General features: G+C 38.5%; 2 protein-coding genes across 3 annotated transcripts in view; both read right to left on the reverse strand.

Annotated features, from left to right (window-relative positions):
• On the reverse strand, positions 1 to 10,202 carry LOC121527347 (aldehyde dehydrogenase family 3 member A2-like). Of its 2 annotated transcripts, XM_041814283.1 has the most exons (12): positions 10,151 to 10,189; positions 8,747 to 8,818; positions 8,239 to 8,400; positions 6,855 to 7,086; positions 4,824 to 4,909; positions 4,533 to 4,741; positions 4,162 to 4,279; positions 3,815 to 3,956; positions 3,524 to 3,690; positions 1,778 to 1,877; positions 1,464 to 1,702; positions 1 to 517 (listed from the first exon to the last, which is right to left on the reverse strand). In XM_041814283.1, the coding sequence occupies exons 2-12, from the start codon at positions 8,762 to 8,764 to the stop codon at positions 503 to 505; spliced, it is 1,488 nt and encodes a 495-aa protein (XP_041670217.1). In that variant the 5' UTR covers positions 8,765 to 8,818; positions 10,151 to 10,189; the 3' UTR covers positions 1 to 502. The 2 variants fall into 2 exon arrangements, with proteins under 2 accessions (XP_041670217.1, XP_041670225.1); XM_041814291.1 differs by lacking the exon at positions 8,747 to 8,818 and having other exon boundaries at positions 10,151 to 10,202.
• A 1,277-nt stretch (positions 10,203 to 11,479) lies between these two features.
• ulk2 (unc-51 like autophagy activating kinase 2) overlaps positions 11,480 to 21,929 on the reverse strand; it is a 52,831-nt gene continuing 42,381 nt past the window's right edge. The window contains exons 16-27 of the mRNA XM_041801128.1: positions 21,643 to 21,788; positions 21,479 to 21,559; positions 20,076 to 20,344; positions 19,378 to 19,556; positions 19,025 to 19,134; positions 18,714 to 18,851; positions 17,027 to 17,268; positions 16,612 to 16,790; positions 15,937 to 16,055; positions 15,592 to 15,749; positions 14,956 to 15,091; positions 11,480 to 13,731 (exon numbers count right to left, since the gene is read on the reverse strand). Coding sequence (XP_041657062.1) covers positions 13,667 to 13,731; positions 14,956 to 15,091; positions 15,592 to 15,749; positions 15,937 to 16,055; positions 16,612 to 16,790; positions 17,027 to 17,268; positions 18,714 to 18,851; positions 19,025 to 19,134; positions 19,378 to 19,556; positions 20,076 to 20,344; positions 21,479 to 21,559; positions 21,643 to 21,788 — 1,822 coding nt within the window. The 3' untranslated portion in view covers positions 11,480 to 13,666. The remainder of the gene's footprint in view (positions 13,732 to 14,955; positions 15,092 to 15,591; positions 15,750 to 15,936; positions 16,056 to 16,611; positions 16,791 to 17,026; positions 17,269 to 18,713; positions 18,852 to 19,024; positions 19,135 to 19,377; positions 19,557 to 20,075; positions 20,345 to 21,478; positions 21,560 to 21,642; positions 21,789 to 21,929) is intronic.

Below are 21,929 nucleotides of genomic sequence, written 5' to 3' on the forward strand. Positions count from 1 at the left end.
ATGTAATTTTTTTTGCATGTTGCTCACATTTATTTTATTGCATTTTATTTACAATTTTAGCTTTTTTTTTTAAACAAAACATCTTTCTTTTCATAGACTCATCCTTAAAAAAGTGAAACAGAGTTGACACAGAGAAACATATGTTTTATAGTTGGAATTTAATAGCTGAAAGTTTGGACCACAGTGAAATGTAAAAGAAGACGGAGATCTTAAAATAATAATAATTCAAATAGATCTTAGTTGTTTTCTATGTGTGCATTGATTTTTGTTTTAAATTGTAATGTTACATACTATATTGCGATAAAATTCATATAAACATTAAAAACTATAATAGCAGCATGCAGTAACAACAAAATGCTACAGATGAAATTTAAGATACATAAATAAAACATGAAAGTCTACATGAATTAGAAATGATATGGACGGTGTGGTGTGAATAATCACATGGACACCTTCACAGGTATGACCTCAGACTGCCTTATTCTCCTCCTCGTCTTCATCTTCATCGCAGGAATCTCTGAAAGAAACATGACACAGAGTCAGACGTTATAACAGATCATTTAATTGTCCACAGGAGCAAAGCAAGTGTGCACGTCAACAAAGGTGGTGGGTTGGACCCAAACAAAAGGAGCCATTTAGCAGAGGAGAGTGAAGCATGCTGGGTAATTAAAGGGAGGGTAGATAAGCGGGCGTTATGAGGTTAGATTTCCTAGACAACACCACACATTGTCTGCATGAGACAAAGCCATTGTTGTGTTAAAGTCCAGAACAGTAGGATTGTGGGTATGTCGGGGGAGGAGGACTCATATCTCGGGAAAAATTGAACTTTTAAAATGCTGTAAACAGTCATCACATAAATACCCCACAGCTACAAAACACATATTTTTCTATGAAATCCAATAGGTTTTGTAATTGTTACATAAAACAAGGTGATGTTTCTAAACTCTCCATACTTTCATGCTTTATCTTTGAGATCAATGGTGACAAAGAGTGTAAAAGTAAAAAAAAAAAAAAAAAAAAAAAAAAGTTCAGATCTTCACATATTTAAGCAAAAGCTGCCACCATAGAAAAGGAGTGCAACCGCACAAATGCATTGGCAACATTTTGGTTGGCTTTACAGAGGCGTTACAGGGGTGAGACAGGGTCGTGGATGCACTGTATGTGTGCATGTCTGACTGTGAGTGTACATGGAGCGTATCCCACAGTGCCCTACTCTCTTGTGCTTCTGCAATATCAAATTGGGACACCAATAAACCATTGTAGAATTAATATGAATAATGGCCTAATGACTGTGTGGCTTCAGAAAGGACAATAGACTGCAGTTTAAAGTTTGGACACATAATAACACTATCAAAGACCTCACAATTAAAGCATAAGTTTATTTATTTTCGTATTTTGAACCCTAATAATGGGGCAGTAATTTACCAGCAATCCTGTGTTTTGTGTATTTTTTGTTTGTTCACCTGGATCACAAATGCAGCCAGGCCAACCAACATGGCAAGCATGGCTAAGTGCCGCAGCCTACTTGTGTTCACCCTCTTCAGCAGGAAGAATCGAGCCCAGCCCAGCTTCTTGGCGGTGTGAGGGGGATAGCGCATGGTGTTCACCCCCTCCATCTTCAGCTGTTTGATCAGACAGCTACGCAGATGGCTGAGTTGGTCAAAGCTGTGTCGGCCATGGTAGCAGCCCATCCCGCTGTTACCTAAGAGACAAGTGAGAGGAGGCGTCAGCTGTGAAGGTGTGTCAGCTTCAGGTTAATTTAAGTGTAAAACCTTACCAACTCCTCCAAAGGGCAGAGCACTGACAGTGAAGTGAACCAGGCAGTCATTGGCCAGCAGAGCTCCACTGGATGTCTCAGCTATCACCCTTTTGATCAGCTGGGGATCAGAAAGAGTTAGGGTTAGTATTGTAGGTTCAATCTTATCAACAAATTATTTGAGGCTCCGACTGCAGAAGTTTTGAGCCAATTTATAACCAATTCTCCCCCCTAAACATCAGAATACTCAGAATTTGGCCAAGTGATCAACAGAGATCCAGGTGTTTTCCTTCTGAACGAGTAATGACTAATCGGAGAGGCATGCTGATATAAAGCTCTGGTTTCCAGCCTTTTTTCCTCTGAGACCCTCCTACTTTTATCTACGGAAGCTGAGGCCCACCATGACCCACCTGGGCAAAAATATTAATTACTGTCAAACACATCACAAATTTCCCCATTACATTGAGGAAATCTAAGACAAAGCTCTACACCTTTTTCTTACCTAAAGAGTTTTGTTAAAACTATTCAAACATGCTTTATGATGTGTTTGGTTAAAATATGCAAACCTGATTCTGATAATCTCAGAGAAGGCAAAGCCTCATGTCCCCACCTGATATCCCCCACCCCCAAAAACTAAAAGGTACTTTCTCAGCTCCAGTTCTTGCTATAGAAAAAAACCTATTGACAAATTTCCACCAACAATTTCAATAATAACCTTCCCATTGAGTGCACCATATAGCATGTCTGAGGAGTAGGCTAGGTTTCTGGTCTGTCCTCCTTTTTTTTAAGTCTATTGAGAACTCAAAATTGCAAAATTAAAAGCACAATTTATTATGTTGTGATTCCTTTTTCATTCTAGTAATAAAATCAAATGAAAGTGTTCTTACTGTTTTTTGCTCAGATAAATAATGAGAAATATGAATTTTAAAAAGGTGTGTCACAGACTATATTTGGTTTTAATATCTTACTTGTCTTGTTACCAAGAAAGCATACATGTTAAAACCTGCATTCACCTGGTTGTAATGATAGCTAACAAAGTAAAGCCAAAATACAGTATTAATCAGCTTTTGGGGATTAATCAGTGATGAAAATGGTCCAGAATTTACAGTTTATAAATGCTTTTTTACCCTTAATATTTCATAGACTAAGTAGAAGAAAGATTTTGTTGAATAATTGACTAAAAAGTGTGCCAGTGTGGAGATAACAAACTTGGAAAACCTCCACTGATTTGAGTAAGGCTACTAGGTGTTAAGTGGTAAATCAGCTCATGTTGGTACTAAAATCGCCAAACACTCTGATTTTGGATTCTGATTGAAACTAAAAAAAGAAAAGCTTCAGATTTTCAGTGCTTTTTTTACTGTCTTTTTTACTGTATGTTTTTAACTTTACATCAATCAGGTTTTAGCAGAACCTTTAATAATGTTGTTTCAGCTTTTAGCAGCATGTTATTTCATTAGCAGTAAATTTACATCATTGCTTTTGTTATGGACTTTTCTAATTGTTTAAGATTACCATGTAAATGATTTCAGCTGATGCAGGTCGGTTGCTCCTTTCAGCCACAAAATAGGGGGTAAGACCATAAGTGAAGGTATTCCTCAAATTTCTTGTACAGAAAAATGTACTTGGTGTTGAAACTTGATTCTGATTCTGATACAGCCAGATTTCTACATTAGTCAGGAATTCAACACCTCTGTAGTCTGAGCCTGGTATTAGTTATTCAAAAACAGGAGTAAAAAAAATCAGGTCATCAGGTGGTGATGTGTTTACCTTGTTGTCATGAGAGAAGATGTACACTACCAGAGGTTTCTCTCTCTCATTGATGAACTGGATGGCCTCGTCCACACCGCTCACAGTGATGATGGGAAGCAATGGACCAAAGATCTCCTCCTTCATCACTTTTGATTCTCCCGTCACATCCTTCAATACGGTGGGCTCTGTTAGGTGAGGAAGAACAGGCTCAAACGTTACTGACAATGCTTCATATAAAAAAGAAGTAAACAAGATTCTACTGTCCAATACAGAACACATGTTTTGGTCAACATATGACATATGACATACCTATGTAGCATTGAGACTCATCACTGTCTCCTCCTGCAGCCACTGTGCTCCCCTCCATCAGAGCCATGACCCTCTTAAAGTGCCGCTGGTTGATGATGCGCCCGTAGTCCTCAAAGGTTTTAGGATTTTCTGTGTAAAACTCCTGTGATGTTTGGAGTAAAAGAGCATAATGTTCAAATTTATGCCATCTCCTGAGTAAAAACAACTTACAGATTTTCAGGGAGAAGATGCAGATATACTGTATGTTTCTCTGAACATTCTCTTTTTACTTCAAGAGGTGTGAACTGTTGTCTTATTTTTGACTACATAATAGACAGATAAGTCACCAATCTTTACTTAACACCAACCTTTATGCACTTCTTGATCTCTTCCACTACTCTGCTCTCCATGGACGGTTCACATAAGATGTAGTCTGGGGCGATGCAGGTCTGACCACAGTTTACAAACTTTCCCCATGTGATGCGGCTGTGTTAGTAAAAGAAAAATGTTGTCTGGTTATATATAATCCCTTAGCAAAATAACATGCAATCCGTTGAAACATGCTCATAAATGTATAAAAAGAACAGGGATAAACAGGATGCACCAGGATGTGGACAGCCACATTTTCACCTCTATCATTTTAGATCAGTTCTCAATTATTGGAGCTGGTACTTGTGTTTGATCAATGCATCGCTCATCGGAGGGTTTGACGAAGCTTCCATTTATAAAGTGGACTGACCGACACGCAACATTTATGTCACAGTTCTTGTCGATGTAGCACGGGCTCTTCCCTCCCAGCTCCAGGGTCACTGGGGTGAGATGTCGAGCTGCTGCCTCCATCACCAGTCTGCCCACTGTGCTGTTCCCCGTGTAGAAGACATGATCGAACCTCTGTTTCAGCAGCTCTTGAGTCTCTGACACTCCACCTGTCACCACTGGGTACAAGTCCTACACAGAAAACATGCAGATATTAACACTATCTTTACATTAACACCAGTTTGAGAGCAAGAAGAGGACCACCGATGCTCACTTTGTCAAGATATTTAGGCAGAAGCTCCTCCATGACTTGAGCAGAGTGAGAGCTGACCTCAGATGGTTTTATCACTGCTGCATTACCTGGAGGATTACAGAGATGCATACAGTGTAAGGATGTAATAAAGATTTGCTTCAGAGAAAACAAAAAAAAAAAATCATCTTATCTTAAGCTTTTTTTGGTTTAATTTGTAGTATCCATTTGTCTTGACTTTTTTTTTTCAAAAATATAATTATGTATTTATTTATACTGGATCCCCATTAGATGTGAACTCACTAACAATTATCCTTCTGATGTCCACATATCATATTAATCAAGTCTGACTGCATCTAAACCATGAGTGCCCCCTGGAGTTAAAGGAAACATTAGCTCATCATATGAAGACTGAATTACAGTAACTTGTGATGTTACGGTTGCACAAGATAATATTTGTACTCGTTTTGAGATGCAAAACCATCGCAAAACATCTCCGGAAGAAACAGACTACAGTGGCATGAATCTTTATTTCTGCATATACTGTGTTGTCCTAGTTCATTTTAAATCTGTTTACTCATACAGCCTTTGCAAATTGCTGTGATTTGCTAAAGTTCAATTAAGAAGATACAACATATGTGGTACAGCCAAGTCTGTCAAGTTAATAAAGTTACATTTTTCCATGTATATCTTCATCACTATTTCCTGTTTTTGTTTTGAAGTTTTAACTCATCCTTCCTCCGTCTTTTCAGAGCCTACTCCCCATGCTCCTACCTTGCAAGCCAGCCCCACCCTTAATAACTGCACCTATCTATTTATTTAACCACATGGTATTTTCTCTTATGTCTCCTTGTGTCCACTTCAGTCTCCTCAGGTATGATGTCTGATCTTTCTATTTTTACTCCACCTTTCTGCCTGCTTCTTTTTGATTATCCCTGATTGTCTTTTTTGTGTACTGATAACTTGGACTAAATGACCTGCCTTTTTAATTTATTACCAGTTATACCTCCCAGTATCTTAATCATTCTGAAAAACAAAGCAGATTTTTTAAATATTTCATATCAACCAACTTTATAAATTGGGGGTAATTAACTTGTTAATACAGAAAAACAGAGTTGTTTTTTCTGGACATTTTTCCTCATAGTTCTGATATGATCTGTTTTTTGTAATGTTACTTTTAAAACTAACTTTTTAAGCTACAAGATTACTGACATTAAAAGGGACTGGACTTGTGTCAAATAACATTCTGAGAAAAGGATGGGTTAGGGTACATTTCTGTTACTAAAACCATTTTGCAACATGTAACACATGTCAGTGATATTGTCCAAATGGCACACAGTCTGGTGTACATCTACCTTTGGATGTATTGACTCTTCATTCATCCTACAGTCTAGTTAATGGCCCATAACCTATAAATCTTCAGCCTTAAAACAGAAATAACAGACTACATAACTACACATCTCTTTCATATGAAAACTATGAATCTGACGGAGATATACAGTATGAGATACATCTGTTTCAAAGAAAACAATACAAAACAGGTTCTGCAACTTCTATTTCATCATGATACTGTTCTTTTCCCTTTCTTTGGAATGCAAACATAATGGGGATATTTACACAAAGAAAATGCTTTCCTTTCTATTGACTCACAACTTGAATCAGCAAGATAAACATGTTTACTAATGCACATGAATGTTTACCTACACAGCTACCTGCCCACAGGTATGAGAGAAACAGAAACTGTGCACATGCTTTTGAGAAGTTATACTTTTTAAGTGACAAAGAAGAGAGAGAAACACAAGTATTTTTCACTGAAAGATTACTTTCTCCAAAAACAAAGATTTGTTGTACCTGTGCGCTGCATCACTCATTACAACAAAAAAGTAATCTGACTACTCTAACAGATTAATTTTACAACATGTTATCCCCAACACTAGAGATAATTATCTTGTTAATTCAAAGAAAACACATTTTATTTCTCATGTGAGGGCAACAAGCTTCGGTGATACTCTAGAGCTTCTCAAAGTTCAAATGATGTCTTTTGTATTTTCATACCAGCTGCAATGGCTCCGACCAGCGGCTGCAGGGTGACAGCCCAGGGATAGTTCCAGGCCCCGATGATGAGCACCACTCCCAGCGGCTCTGGCTGAACATAAACCTCGTCTGTGATGGTCAGGAAGTTCTTCTCCACTGGCCGAGGAGCCGCCCATTCTGCCAGCTTATCTATAGCCAACTCAATCTCTCCCTCCAACCCCAGGGTCTCAAACAGCTCTGTGCCCTTCTCACTCTGAAAGCAAAATTCAGACAGTAGGCATATTATTGATCTGTGAGCATGAGCATACATGAATACTCATCACTGTACAAGTAAAAAAAAACTCATTTGATAGTTAGGTCCACATTGGATCAATCATATTTAAGGAGTCTGATTCTTTAATCATGCATCATTATTTATGATGTATTACCATATCCAGGGTAATGAAAAATCTTTGATCTGAGAAATATTTAGATTTTTTATGGTCTAATAGACATGGCAAACAGACAGAAACTAACCAGTAACTTTTGTGTCAATGTTTGTGTCAAGAGTTACTCATAAGTTTTTAATGTGCTTTAATTCATTTTTAAGAACATAAAATTTCCAAATCCTCCTTGTCATTTTCCTCAGACATTAAAGAACATTTTATGATGACAAAATACACTTAAAACAAAAGAGGTAGTTAAAGTTAATGTGTTTAGTTTTAGGCATGATGTTACATTTCAGCAAAACCCACTCTGATTAACCTTGTGACTACAAATTTGGACACGTACAGGGGAGCAACATTTTTTGACATAGCTCAAAGGTGCTTTATCCAGTAATTCCAATATATTTATACTGTGTTTCAACCAATTACCAGCAAAAATTCAATTCTTAGCAAGTGCATGTGTATAAAATGGAGGCAAAAATATCCCACATTATAAGATTGCAATAATCATACAAGTTCAGACTAACATCTTATTTAAAAGCAAAAAAATCATCTTGAAATGCTTGTAAAAAGCAAAAATACCTGCAAATGCAGCAAGAATATTTTAATTGTTGATTTTCTTAAAATGAGATATCTCTGTCTCATGTACAGACATATTTTATCATTGTTAGGATGAAGAAAAGTGTCATTTTAGACTATTTTTGTTTTCTGCATTGACACATTTTTAAGAAATTCCGGCCTAACTTTTTCTTTGTTACATATTGATGCATATATGGACTTACATACACAGATGAATGTGGCTTATAACGAATGTAACAGGACTTTCTTTTTTGACCAAAAAAGACACAAATACACTTGATAATGTTTGAGTTCTTTCTTACAGTATTGTGTTTAATGTCCAGTCTGACAGCACATAGGTTTTGATCTTTTAAAGCTCAATAAAATACGCAAACGAGCACTGAGTTCTTTCTTTATTCTACCTTGCCAAGGTCTCTTTTGACAGCATCTGCGATGTCCCCCTGTCTCTCTGAGATGAAGCGCAGCAAGCTCTTCAGCTGGTGGATCCTGAACTCCAGAGGTTTAGTTTTCCCTGTTCTGAACGACTTCCTGGCCAGCTGCACCACCAGCTGTTCTCTTGACATCTAAAATGGTAATATTCAGATTTAATTTTCATTTATTTAACAAACACAATGTACATTTAGTAACACAAGCACTTTTGCATCACATAAATGTGCCACACCTAGTCATGTGTGATTGTTTTTGTCTGCAGTTTTGTTGTGTTTTTTTTCCATCTAGCATTTTCAAGGAAACTTATTTGAGTCTGGATGGTTAAGCTAGAATTTGGCATTAAAAACATTAAGGCATGGATCCATCCTAAATTGTATCGTTTCAGGTCTCTGATGGGGTTGCAACAGTGTGTCAGATAATATTTGGGCACACTTTGGGCTCATAGTATCAACAGCACATCATTCAAATGCCACCGCCCACCTGAGTGACTATGTCCATCCTTTCATGACCACGTTGTACCCATATCCTGATGGCTTCTTCCTGCAGGAAAACCTGCCATGAAACAAAGCTCAAATCCTCTCAAACTGGTTTCTTGAAGGCGCTGAGGCTAACTGTACTCAAATGGCATTCACAGATCTCTATTTGAAGAGAGTTTTTGGGATGTGGTGGAATGAGAGATGTGCATCTTGGATGTGCAGTCAACTAAACTGCTGCCACTATGTGATGCTTTCAGGTCAATATAGTAATAGTAATATGGACTAAAATCTCAGGAATTTTTCCAGCACATTGTTGAATCAAACCAAAAAAGTAAGGAGGTCCTTAAGGCAAAAGAGGGTCAAACACAATTCTAGAGGTGTACCTAATAAAGTGAGTGAGTATATGTTTTTGTATTACAGCAGTGTATAAAAAATTCAATATTGGGAACAAGTATCTTAGTTTCCTCTCCAGATGTTTCCAATTATGACATTTAAGCATTCAACTTTAATGTGCAAAACAGTAAACATCGCTTTATGGAATGACCTTTTGACTAATATGTTGGTTAATGTTACATCTGCTGTATTGTTCATAGTCTTTCGATCTCAGTGGCTGCAAAACCTAAAAGAAACTTGACCTGACCTGTAAATCTGATGTACTACGATTACAATTAACACAATTTCACATTTTTTTACTACAAACAAAAATCAGAAAATTTAAATTATATGTTGCCTAAATACAGCGGATATCCATACTGACGTATTAGAAACAATATAAAGATTTTTACTTTATTTTTCTTTTTTGAAACAGGCAAAACTGATCCTGAAGAATGACATTTGTATCACTGACTGACTTTGATATTTGTTCGTGTGCAGTAGAAAGATCCAGATGAACGGGATTTCTGCTCCCACATTATTCGTGCACTGCAGGTATGTGGTTCTATTTATTTTTTCATTGGTTTAAGTCTTATTTCGCTGAGGATGCAGAGGTCTCAAAAATGTGTAATGCATGTAATTTACTCAATTCACAGGATTGACTAACGGTATATTTTTTGCATGTTTCACTATCATAATCGTTCTCTTCCAACAAACACTAGATAATTTTACTATAATAGCGTCAGCAAGCAGACAGTAAACATATGTGTAAACAAAAATACCTTAATACAGTCATTAAAAACTACAACTAGCGTAAAAATATCGAGGCTTGTTAACAAATGGGTCACTACAACTTTATAGCTAGCTAACGGAGGAACACAATCCACCTCAAAGTTGGTTTAGCTTGGCTGCTAATGTCAGCAACAGCATTGAAAATATAGTTTTGAAGTTAGCTATATCAAAAATATATGAACAAATACAAGCTATACATTCAGGAAACGTAAACAAGACAAGCTAAATCAGACAGAAACCGCACCTTTAGCTGCGTCGCTGGAGTTCGAGCTATTGACACTGCTGGCTGGGGTGAAAAGTGGTGCTGCATTCAAGTCCACCTTGGATGCTTCATGTTATCGAAATTTCAGTGTGTTAACGAAACTTCAGACGCCACTGTAACAAAGGAATTAAAAGCAATTGCATTTCTTCGCCAAGAATTAATTCAAGCTCCTAATTCTTGACTGAAAAAAATAACAACTGTGACAACTTAATACTCTGTAACCAATTACAAGGACTCAAAAAATCAGAAGCGGGTACATTTGGACATTTGGAAAAACCTAAACGAATGCGATACGATAACTGCGTGTACTGAAGATAGATTTTCAACGTGGCAAGGTGGCTATGATAACTGTCCTCTTCTTTTTAAGCAGTGTTTTCAGATTTTATGGGACGTTTTAGAGTTGAAAACTTCTTTTTCCGATAATACGACAACGTCTGAATGAGGATTCGAAAACGCAGTCGGCAATTGGTCTCTTTAAAAGTCAATCAAAATGAGAACCAATCAGAATAGAAAGCTCCCATCTGAGTTCCTCCTCCTACAAGGAAATACAGAGTAGGTATAAGGAGAAAAGGTAGCCCCAGGGTACTGAAGAGGAGGCGTTCGGACAGCTATTTCAAGTATTTACAAATTTTGCAGGAGGGTGCAGCTTTAGGCGATAGACTTTCAAAATATAAAAAAGCACAAAGGGTTCAGGTTCAGAGTTATAAGCAGACAAAAGTGATCATAAACTTCTGAAACTTGTGCATTAGAGCGGTGGTTCCCAACCTTTTTTCCTCTCACTGTCATATATCTTGTTTTTGAATCATGATTTTGAAAAAAATACACATCTAATTTTGACAATGTCAAAGCAGGCAGTGGTCATTCGTTATTTCACCCTTAATGAAATGCCTAAATTATTGTGTTCACAAAAAAAACAGGCTTTGTCTGCTTAAAAAATTGTGCAATGTGATCATATTGACAAAAAATTTAAACAAATACACTTTATGACATGTAATCTTTACTAACCTTTTAAGATATTTCACCCATCGTTTTATCTTTCCCGTTTTTTTAAAAGCAAAACTGCTGGTTAACACTTTCTGTTTTGTAAAGATTTTTAAATCCACAAGTCTTTGGATTTTAACTGCTGCTGGGGCAAAAAAAAAAAAGGGAATTTAAGGAAATCAATTGGATTCTGCAAATCTGTTCAGCTTTTTTCCTAAACTTAAATATTACTCCTTGAAATGTACAAAATGAATAGAAAAAGACAATCAGTAGTTTCAGCCTGAGGAAGACAATTTTGATAAAATAATCAAACACAGTGAGACATTTTTATTTTTTCTCTTTTTAATAACAAAGACTGTATTCGTGTTCCATAAAGAACAGAGCGACACCTCTCGGTGAGACACGACACTGACATTTCTCTTTGAAAAAAATCGGTGCTTGGAAAAGAGTTGCATTTTCAGGAACATGACTGACAGCAGGGCTTCTTCAAAATGCATTCAGAACAAGCGAGAGGGGCATAAAACAATAAACAGGGTACATACATTCAATGATCTAGAGGTTCTACAGGGTAAAATGCAGACTTGGTTGGTACCCATGCTTTATCTGAAACAGTCCATGGACGAGGGCAAAGATTCAGGTGTCATTGGATTGATTCGTCCCTCGTCTCTGTGTGTGCAGTAAAAGGCTTCGTGTGGTTCAGAGTGCTCAAGACAAGGATGAGGGAACTTAAAAACTCAGATATGTGTAGGAAAAAGAACAGTACATCAGAGAAAACAGGCCGCCACGGTGCCTGTGAATGCATTTATACACATTTTTACACTGAAAAAGAATTTATTCACACCTGTACAGAGGAGTAGGCCTATGCCTGCTTTTACAAGAAGGCACCTCCTTTTTTCCATCGTTGACTGTTTCTACTGGCCTTAATGCACACCTGGCTAGAGCTTGTGTGTATGTTTTATACATAAATACACACTCACACAAACATACATACAGTACATACACTGTTGGGAGCACAGCAGAGGACTCTAGGGAGAAAGAGGAACCAAGTGGACGATAGGCAGTGCAGATTTGACATTTCAAGTTGCTGAAATTTTACCAAATGAGTTAAATCTGATGATTTTACACTCATTTCAGAACATTTCATGAGACCAATTGAACAAATGTGTATTGATCTCAACAGTCCTGTGTAGAAAGGTTTTCTGCAAAGTTTTGAAGCTGCCATGAGTTAAATTTTATTCTTTAGCACACTCCTGTTGTGCCAAAAAATGTTTAATCCTTATCAAACCCTCTTGGCAGACATGAAGAAAAGGTATCAAATTCAGTTATGTACATATAAAGATTTGTGCTCTTTGACTGACAGCTGACAGCATCATTGACAACCTCCAAAACCCTGATCTCGCACAGGCAGACACACAATCCTCCCCCCAAAAAGAGAAGGAAGGATCATCACATGCACCACACATGGTATTTATAAATATTTACATCTTAGCAAACATCAAGTCTTGTTAAAAAAAAGTAGCTACAGATACTGACAGAACATAAACAGCTGTAGTATTTTAGTAAAATCAAACTTTTTTAAGGTAACTTGTCAAGTTGAGCTGCAGCCAATGACTCTTGGCTGTTCCGAGTTTCCCTGGTTCCTCGGCCTTATGGGAAATATATGCATTCTCTTGACTTGTTGATCATGCACACAGAGCAGGTACGTTTTAAGAGTGGGAGAGGAGTGATTTCTCCAGCCTCCATCTTCACATTTCTACTTCTAGAACGCGTTATAGATACTCCTCCTCTTCCTCCACAAACCATGATAAAGTGCTTCGGCTAACAACACACACACAAAATTAAATAAAAAAAACGTTTTTAAACAAAGCAGTTAAAAATCTACATGTCGCTGACTTACTCCACTGCCTGCTTTCTGTAACAGGAGTTTGTGTTGTTGATCTGATACAGTGATCGGCCGTCAGCCTTTTGCTTATTTCTTCTGTTTCTTCCACTCCAATACTTTAGGTTTTCAAGACAGGCAGGGAATATCTTCTGAACCAATAAATAAGATAAACAACAACTTAAAAACAGAGTAAATAATCATGGATATCATAGAGTGAGCAGGTTTTAAAAAGATTAACTGCTTCACTCAAGACTCTTGACAGTCTCAGAGTCACAAGCATCGTCTTTTTCTTCTTGTAAAAAAAACAACAATAAATGATATCCTGAATGATAGCAATAGTCTTTGTGAATGTTAAGTTTAAAAGTTGCACTTGAAAGTGCATGCTTTATGTCATTATCCAGTTTCAGCCTTCAGTTTCTGGATCTGTTTGTCATCTTTGGTTGGAGGTTTGTGCATCAGTTGAAGTTCAGTCTGTGATGCAGCCATAGAAAATAATAACTGATGATATCTACAGATGAAAACAAGCTAATGAAAAGTGCTTCAACTGCTACAGGAGGGACCTGCGGCTCTGTGAGGATGAAGGTCGACAGTCTCAGGATGCGCTGAGGTCCCTCTGTGTGTTTGTGTGAGCGCTGCTACTCGTACAGTGTGACGGTGCAGTAGCAGAGGGCAGAGATTCTGCGGTCCACGCTTGCTTTGTCTGCAGAAAAAACACAGGACAAACCATGTTAAAAACGAGTTGATAAACACTAAAGGAAAAATAGTTATTACACAGACTACAGAAGTAATTCTTTAATATATATGTGGATTCTGATTAGACCATTTCAACGGTTTAGTCTCTTCAGTGGGCTTTATATTTTTTCTTAGACTGTTAATAATTGTGTTTAAATTTACACATGTAAAGAATGAATCATCCCATTGTGTAGTTCAGTTCTCCTTACTGTAGGATGCTTGCTGCATTGCTCCTTGGGAGGTTTTTGTGCTGCTCTGCTGAACAGACTCTGTAAAAGCGTGTTGTTGACCGAGTAAGGATGACTTTTGCGCTTCCTTTATGAGGTTACGCTGCCATCTGCAGGAAGTCTCCATACAGCTAAACCAAAACAATAAATAGCTCAATATGGATAATAGTATCAATCAGTAAGTCTCACTCCTATGGGATCAACCATTGGTGTCAGCAGCAAAAACCTAATCAGGGCACCCCTAATTGTAAGCAGCTTTAACACATTATCTAAGTTGTATCTTAAAAATTTAGTGCTGAGTCCTGTTGAAGTATGGAGAAACGATATTGTGACAACTCAAGATTTTTTTTTTTTTTTGCTCCATGCACAACAACACAATGCCACTTGAGCCCAGTCTTTAAAAATTAAAACTAAGGGACTAAGAGTCTGATGGCATAAGAGAGCTCCTAATTATCACCAAACAACTTAAAAACAGTCAAAAAAGCATTTTTATGAGACCAAAACTACACAACCTTCATCTAGAGCAAGCATAGCCCAATTAAAATAAACCCCTTTATGTTTGCTAGTTAACAATAACAATAATGAGTTATAGCTATGCCAAGTGAAACCATGGTATCACCTTTTTACTACCCCACACTTTAATGGTATACTTATATTTACTTGTGTATTATATACAGAGTATAAATAACTAATCAAGATATGTCTCTTGCTTAATCAGTTGACTGTTTCTTGTTTTAGTAGATCAATTAGTCAGCAGTAAATAAAATTCGACATGTATTCTAACAGATGCATAATAACTTAAGTCAAATAAATGTTTTCCCTCTATAGAAAAATTCAGACTCTCCAGTCAGTCTAAGAAAAATACTTAAATATGAGAAAAACTATTTTGCATGCAACTTGTGTGTTCATACTGGCTGTTCCTGTATGAACATATAGTGTGACATAGTATCAGTATTTTTACTCACATTTGACCACATTCTCTATGTCCGTCGGGTCCTGCAGGATCTTGGACAGGCCGTCCAGCAGCATGGCCGCCTTGCTGTAGCGGTAGGCAATATCTTCTGTCTGTTTGAACATCTCGTCTAGAGCTGCTGACTGGACCTGTTAAACACACACATAATTGGCATGTTAGGCTCACCAGTGTCTTTAGGATTGCTAGAATACTTGAATTTTACTATTTTGGGAGCTGTATCCTGGCCACCAACCCTAACTGATAAACCAAGAGGAAGCTGTTAAAAAGCCTCAAGTGTTTTAATACTCTGAAGTATTTTAAACACTTAATATTTGGGAGATACTCTTGTAATTTATGATGTTAAAGAAAGGACGATTGCTTTCAATTCTGTTTGTAATCCAGTTTAATTTGGTTTTTGGTCTCTTTTTTAAGAAGTGTTGCAGAAGCGAAAAAAAATCGATCAAACTCTTTAATTGCCAGCTACATTTGTCACCAAATTTGAACTTTGCTCTATTTGAACAAGCACTGAAACTAAATATCAAATAAATAAGTACTAGTCTACGTAAGACTACATTGCAGTGGTGAGGGGTTCAAAAAACTGAAATAAAAAGGATAATTAATGACTTGACATTTTGTATCTGAGACTCACCATCTCCACAGCATGATTATAGATAAGTTTCTCTGCAGTGACGCTGTTTATCTCATCCACAAATCTCTGCTTATCAGAGAAGAAGTGGTTCAGTTTGTCCGTCAGTCGCCGGCAGAGGGAGATACAGCTTTTGTATCGATCGTTCAGACTTTTCACCACTAAAGAAAAAGAAAAGAGGGAAACTGGTGTTTGAAAATGTCATGATTTTATCTCTTTAAAGTACAGTACCACTAATAAATATGAAGTTAAGAGATGGATAAGTTTTAACATCATCCTCTTGCTGATAAGGGTGAAACAGAGCAGATAATCTTGGTGTTAAGGTCCATGTAAATTGATAGCTCTTACCTTGTTTGACTGCAGTGGAAGGATTGAGTTTAGCTGATTTAATCTGAGCTTTGGCCAGGTGGAGGGAGGATGCCAGGAGCTGTGCAGCCTTCATGTAGAGCACCAACTGCTCCACTTGCCTGTAGGGGGCAGCACAAGCACAAACTATGAGACCAACTGAGCCGCTGAAGCACTGCAGCACCAGCACAGAACAAAGAGGCTCCTCAGACAACATGAGATTAAAGGTCTTTCTCTCTGGCTCTGAACACCTGGTGGATTTAGGTTTTAATGAGGTCATTGTGGTCCCTGCTGTTTTTACAAACATGTAACATTTGAGCTGACTGGTTTGACCGACTTAAGGCTGACAGCTCTGTCACAAAAATAAAAAACAAGTGGCCTTTACAAAAGAACACAGCAAAAAACAGAGAGCTAAAATATGATTTTGCCACCACGTTCAATGAGAAAAGTGAGACCAGCGTCCTGTATCTGACATCCCTTTTTCTTTCTAATCAGTCAGCATTTCCTGTCAGTTTTCATTAGCAAGCCAGCATTTCATTAAACAACTTTCACTCAGACAAGTGGCATAGTGCTTTGCAGTCAAGAAAATGGTTGGATCTAACAAGTTTCTAGTGTCTCTTAGGGTTTGAGTCAGTCATTTCTGACCTGTGAAGAGCTCCACATGAAGTCATTACTTACCCCCACTCTTTGCTGAGCTGGCTGATCTGATCCACCACCACGCTGTCCTGGGGAGGGTAGATAGAGGCAGCTGACACACCGAGCTCTGTCCCTCCAGCTCTGACTGCAGCCATCTCCAGGACACAGTCCGTGAAAGAGAGCATCATCCTAAGGTACATCAGGGTGTCTGTGTGTTCACGCTGCAAAATAACAAACAAGTGTAATAATGAGGGGTAAGGTCTAGTGACTACTACACGTTAATCAGACCAGTTTTGGGGCTTTCATTCCTTATTTATGTGGTTTTAAAGATAGTCATGTCAGATTTTCCTGTGGTTTGAGGTGTGTACAGAGAGATCAGATCTGTATTTCTCATTTTAACAGTCATCATGGTTTCATTCTTCTTTTTTTGCAAATGAGAAACCAAACATCTCCTTACCTCCATGAGAGTCTCCTCAGGCAGCTCAGGGGCTTCAAATGTGATGAACCCCTCCAGGCTGGGTGGGGAAGTCCCATAGGGGACGTATCGCAGGCTGCTGGGTGCTCCCTCGGCCCCAGTGGCAGTCTGCCCTCCACCAAAACCTCCAGGAGGAGAGGAGCCCATGGCCATGCCAGGTGGAGAGCCAACATAGACCCTACCACTGGTGGAGCACAAGGAGCCAGCTGAGCTGTTGGAGCCCACTGAGAGGAGAACAAGTGGGAAAAACAGAAGATCAAAAGATTAATATTATTGAGAAATATCTCCACAGAGGGCACTTCTTTACTTTAAAGAATATTTAAACCAGAACCCTGTTCTAGCACTTCAACATCCTGAATAAGGCCATGTGCAGACAAAAGTGGTCAGTGTCTTCTCCTTTCTTGATGATTATACAATAAATGCCCAGATTAAATACAGGCATTTGAATTACATAGTTTCACTCTTATCTTTAAGAGTGCCTGGCATTAACCTGGGGTTCATGACACATCTCATCATGGCACTAAGAGCACCAGTATCCTACTTTTGGCCTGGTCTAACATGGGGGTTTGGGGTTTACTAAAAGGTGCTAAAAATGTAAAAATTCCTTCTTTGATTGTTTGAGTCACCAACTGCAAAACTGCATACCTTAGCAAGTGCATTCATCAAATTTTTTTGTAAAAAATACATCCTTGTACCTACATAAGCTGTGTTCTCATGACAATGTCCCTATATGTATCTCCCAAGGGACTACTGATGGAAATAAGCTAGTATGCTACACCTGGTACAAATGCTTTCTCTTTTTGAGACTAACATTAATTCATAAATTGTCTCTGAAACAAATAAACTAAACCAAACTAATCCAGATAAATATATTATTTTAAGGCTGAAAAAGCAAAAATAAAGATTTTTGCACTATAAATTAGACAAACACTTGCCTATATTTGAGTTTGTGCAGTGCAGTGGCTGCAACATAATCCTTGAGGAAAATATCCCTTACCCAGGTTAAGTTACGTTAAGTGCTTTCTGGTATTTCAATCTTATTGTATCATGTTTTCTGCCAATATTATAGAAAGGATCCAACTGTGATAGATGGATTTTTTTTTCATATCACTAACATCTGACAAATATACAATTTAACTCAAAGTATTCAGGATTTCCTTCTGAGCTGCAGCTCTTTGCTGCTAGATTTGCAGTTTTTTGTGTTTCTACTTCTTTAAATGTTTAATTTGAATCACAATCATTTTCATAGCATAAACTTATACGTTTTCAATATATGCATAGTCATATATGGTTTGACTTCCTGATGAAAGCTGAAGCACCCCAAAATTAGTTTTTTAAGGTCTACATGACCACAGCATGAAAATCCATTCATTTTGATTATCAATTAGCTGCTGCTGATTGAATAAATTACAAACCTTTAAAATCAACTCAAATCTATCAGTGGTATAAAAAAGTCTTGTAGCCTGCTTTTCTCATGGCAAATTTTCGCTGTAAGTCTGCATTTCAGCCATCAATGCAAGTCTCAGTAAAGGGGGTGAAAAAATTAACTGAGGTTATTTAAAGAGTATTTTTTTTACCAGTTAATCATGTAAACTCGGAAATTCTGCAAAATGACTGCCTATATTGTAAACTACATGAATTTAGCTCCACTCAGCTGTAGGGTCCTTACCTGAGGTGGTGCGTGGTCGTGTGCCCAGATGGCTGCAGGTGGGAGGGGTGCTGCTGTTTGGCGGTGAACCTACAGTGAAGAGGACGGTGCGGGGACTTGCTGACCCTCCCTGAACTAGCCCAGTGGGACCTGCAGGGGCTGTGATGAAGAGAAATCATGATCGTTCTAAAGTACAAATCATCACTTTACATATTGCTTATGCAAAAGTTTTAAATAAAATATTATAGAAAAGCATTATTCATTACATGTAGAAACTAAATAACCAAACAAATGCAATCTGTTGTTTACTTTGTCTGACAATGTATGTGTACCTGTGTCCATGGGTCGCTCAGTGTTTAAGCTGTCAGTGCTGCCCTGATAGGCCTGTCCACCAAGAGTGATTCTGATTGGCTGCTCAGACAGACGACCTGTACTGACAGACCTACAGAAGGACCACAGATAACGTCAGTAAAATGTCTTTTTACTGTTAATGTTCTTTCCTCACTGCAGTGTGAGAAAAATGAGTTTAGCTGACTTTTAAACTTGCTTTGATAGTTCAAATTATTTAGTTTAAATTCTATTTGCACAGTTAAATAAAAAACACAACTAACAGATGGCCTATTCAGACTATCAGTTCATGGCACAGTTGCTCTGGGTATGAGAAGGAAACAGACAGAACACCAACCTGCCAAAGGTTCTGCTGGCCTCAGGGGCAGCCGGGCGTCCACTTAAGTACGGGCTGCAGTGGTGGGCGCAAATATCCCTGGCATCTGCCAACGTCTTGGTGGGCACAGGGCTGTCTGCTAGTGCCATCAAGTTACAAGATGCCTGAGTTTTGGGGATCTTGAATGGAGCAGAAATGGTCTGAAAGGTGAAAGAAATAACAGTTAAAATTTTTAAAAATGCTATTTGGTAGAATTATGTTTGTCTAATTTCAATCCAAGAATATCTCATTAAGCTTATTATAATCTACATTTACCTGACAAATTCAGATAAACACGGTAATCTCAAGATACAATAAGAACTAGAAAAGCACTCAGAGGGTGCAGACCTCCGCCATTAGCCCTATCTCCCAATAGTAATGAATCCTTTAAAAAATTCCTGGATCCAGACGGTGATCCGGATCACTCCCAAAATCTAATCAGTTCTTTATGCCATTTCTGACATTTCCTGAAAATTTCATCAAAATCCATCCATAACTTTTTTAGGTATATTGCTAACAAACAAACTAACAAACTAACAAACCCTCCCGATCACATGACGTCCCTGGTGGAGGTAAAAATACAGCCTGAGTTTAGAAAAATATCTCATTCATTTCATTGCTTAGATAAGAGTTTTTGCAGCACAGGTCATGTTGATAAGCTAATAAATACTGCCCTTTACCTTTGTAGGAGACCCAATAATGGTGGGCAGGGGGGACTTTTGCAGCCAGTCAGATGTGCGTGGGGAGGAACCCAGGAGTTTAGTGGGAGACGAACCGAGGTTGGCCGGTCTGCCCAGCTGAGGGGAGTGACTGCAGGAGGAGGACGATGAGGGCTGAACGGGGTCTGATAACTGCTTGTGGAGCTTCTGTCTGGTCTGGTAGACTTCAGTCAGGGTGGGGGCGCTTTGTAGGCGAGCTCCAAGGAGCTGAGAGGATGGGACAGGGGACCCTGGAAGAGGCAAAAGAATGGCTTGCTATCAGTACAAAAGATAGAGGATGCTTTCTGGAAAAGACTGACAAATACAAGCAAAATATTTTGGAATGACATCAGTAGACTGCTCTAGCTGGAAGCTGTGAAAACATCTTTTATTGCTAAGAGGCTCTGACTGTTATTGTTGTTAGGCAAGTGTCTGAAAATTTTACAGAGACGATTCCTACGAGGATGGACCTTTATTTACTGAGGAGCAAAACTTTTTTGGAAGGACTTCAGCCGTGCACTTTTAATGATATGTCTTTGCCTCCTCAGACCCCTGACTTCCACATCTGGCACAACAAAAGCCTCACTGAGAGGGGCATATATGAAGGAAAAGCTCTGGAAGATTTCTGGGACACACTATAGTAACATTTTCTGGAATTTTCAAGGTGTGTATGTGTAAAAGGCACAACAGATTGGCCAAAAAAGAAAATTTGGCAGCTAAAACAGCCCAACCATCTGCTGAAGAACTCTACTGAACCATTTCCAAAACATTGTGTACTTTCAGACACCAAAAAATTAATACAGGGATTCTCTATAAGAATTTGTAGAAATTAAAAAGGGATTTTTGGTACCAATTATGAAATCTGGTATGTCAGAAAAGACATAACATCATGACTTATTTGTCTCACAGCCTCCTCGGGCAGAAGATAGCAGCAGGGTGTGATGCTTCTTGTAACACTTTCATGACATTTGCACAGAGACTTGGCCTAAGTCATATAATCTTCTTGTTTGTGTGACTTTCCAATTTGGGGACTGTAAGCGCTATTCTCCGTCTGTATGAGGCTTTATTTCAGACACTATGTGCACTGTAGCTTCCCTCTTTTAAAACATGGTCACCATGACAGCAAACCTCTTGACACAAACAGAAAAGAAGTTGTTAGACATCTGCAGAGTTCATGTAACCACCACATCAGTCTTTTAAAAAGGATCGTGACTCAAGGTGACTCACGCACTCCTTCAACAGCAGAGTCATGACATGCAAGAGAATCAAAACAAAGACTCAGAACTGTGGCTCATTCTTATAATACCAGGACAATCACATGAATGTTATGTGAACTAGTAGGCACAGTTAACCGTACATTAACCCAGTTTTGGGTGTGAACTGACCTCCTGACGAGCTGCGGCTGCGAGGCTCATGGTTCTGAAGATGACAGCAGCAGTGGCCCAGCTGCTCAGGGATGGTTCCAACTGTAAACAGAAAGGCATATTACTTCCAATCATGTCCGGGCAGTTTTATTAGAAAGCAGAGACATGTCTAGACATGTTCTTACCTAGAGGTGAAGGGGAGTAAGGTCGGGAGCTGCCAGTGGAAAGACGCCTGCTAACTGTTTGAGGGACATCTGCGGAGCTGGGAGACCCCGAGCTCACCTTTGGAAACCCCATAGGACTGGTGTTGGACCGCCTAACTGTGCCAGACCTGGAAAATAGAAAGGAAAGGATTGTGTTGATACAAAGGCAACTTTTTTAAGAGCCATGACAAACCAATCAGAGCCAAAGAAGTTGAGAGGTTATGTAACAAATTTAACCAAATACTGATGCTTCTATATGACCTACAACA

Source organism: Cheilinus undulatus, linkage group 2 (genome assembly GCF_018320785.1).
Source record: "Cheilinus undulatus linkage group 2, ASM1832078v1, whole genome shotgun sequence".
NCBI classification, from domain to species: Eukaryota; Metazoa; Chordata; class Actinopteri; order Labriformes; family Labridae; genus Cheilinus; species Cheilinus undulatus.

Coding starts and splice junctions, on each gene's coding strand:
- LOC121527347 (XM_041814283.1), bottom strand. Junction 3,691..3,814: donor TGAGTCTCAATGCTACATAG/GTATGTCATATG, acceptor CTCACCTAACAG/AGCCCACCGTATTGAAGGAT. Junction 1,703..1,777: donor TCTGCCCTTTGGAGGAGTTG/GTAAGGTTTTAC, acceptor CTTGTCTCTTAG/GTAACAGCGGGATGGGCTGC.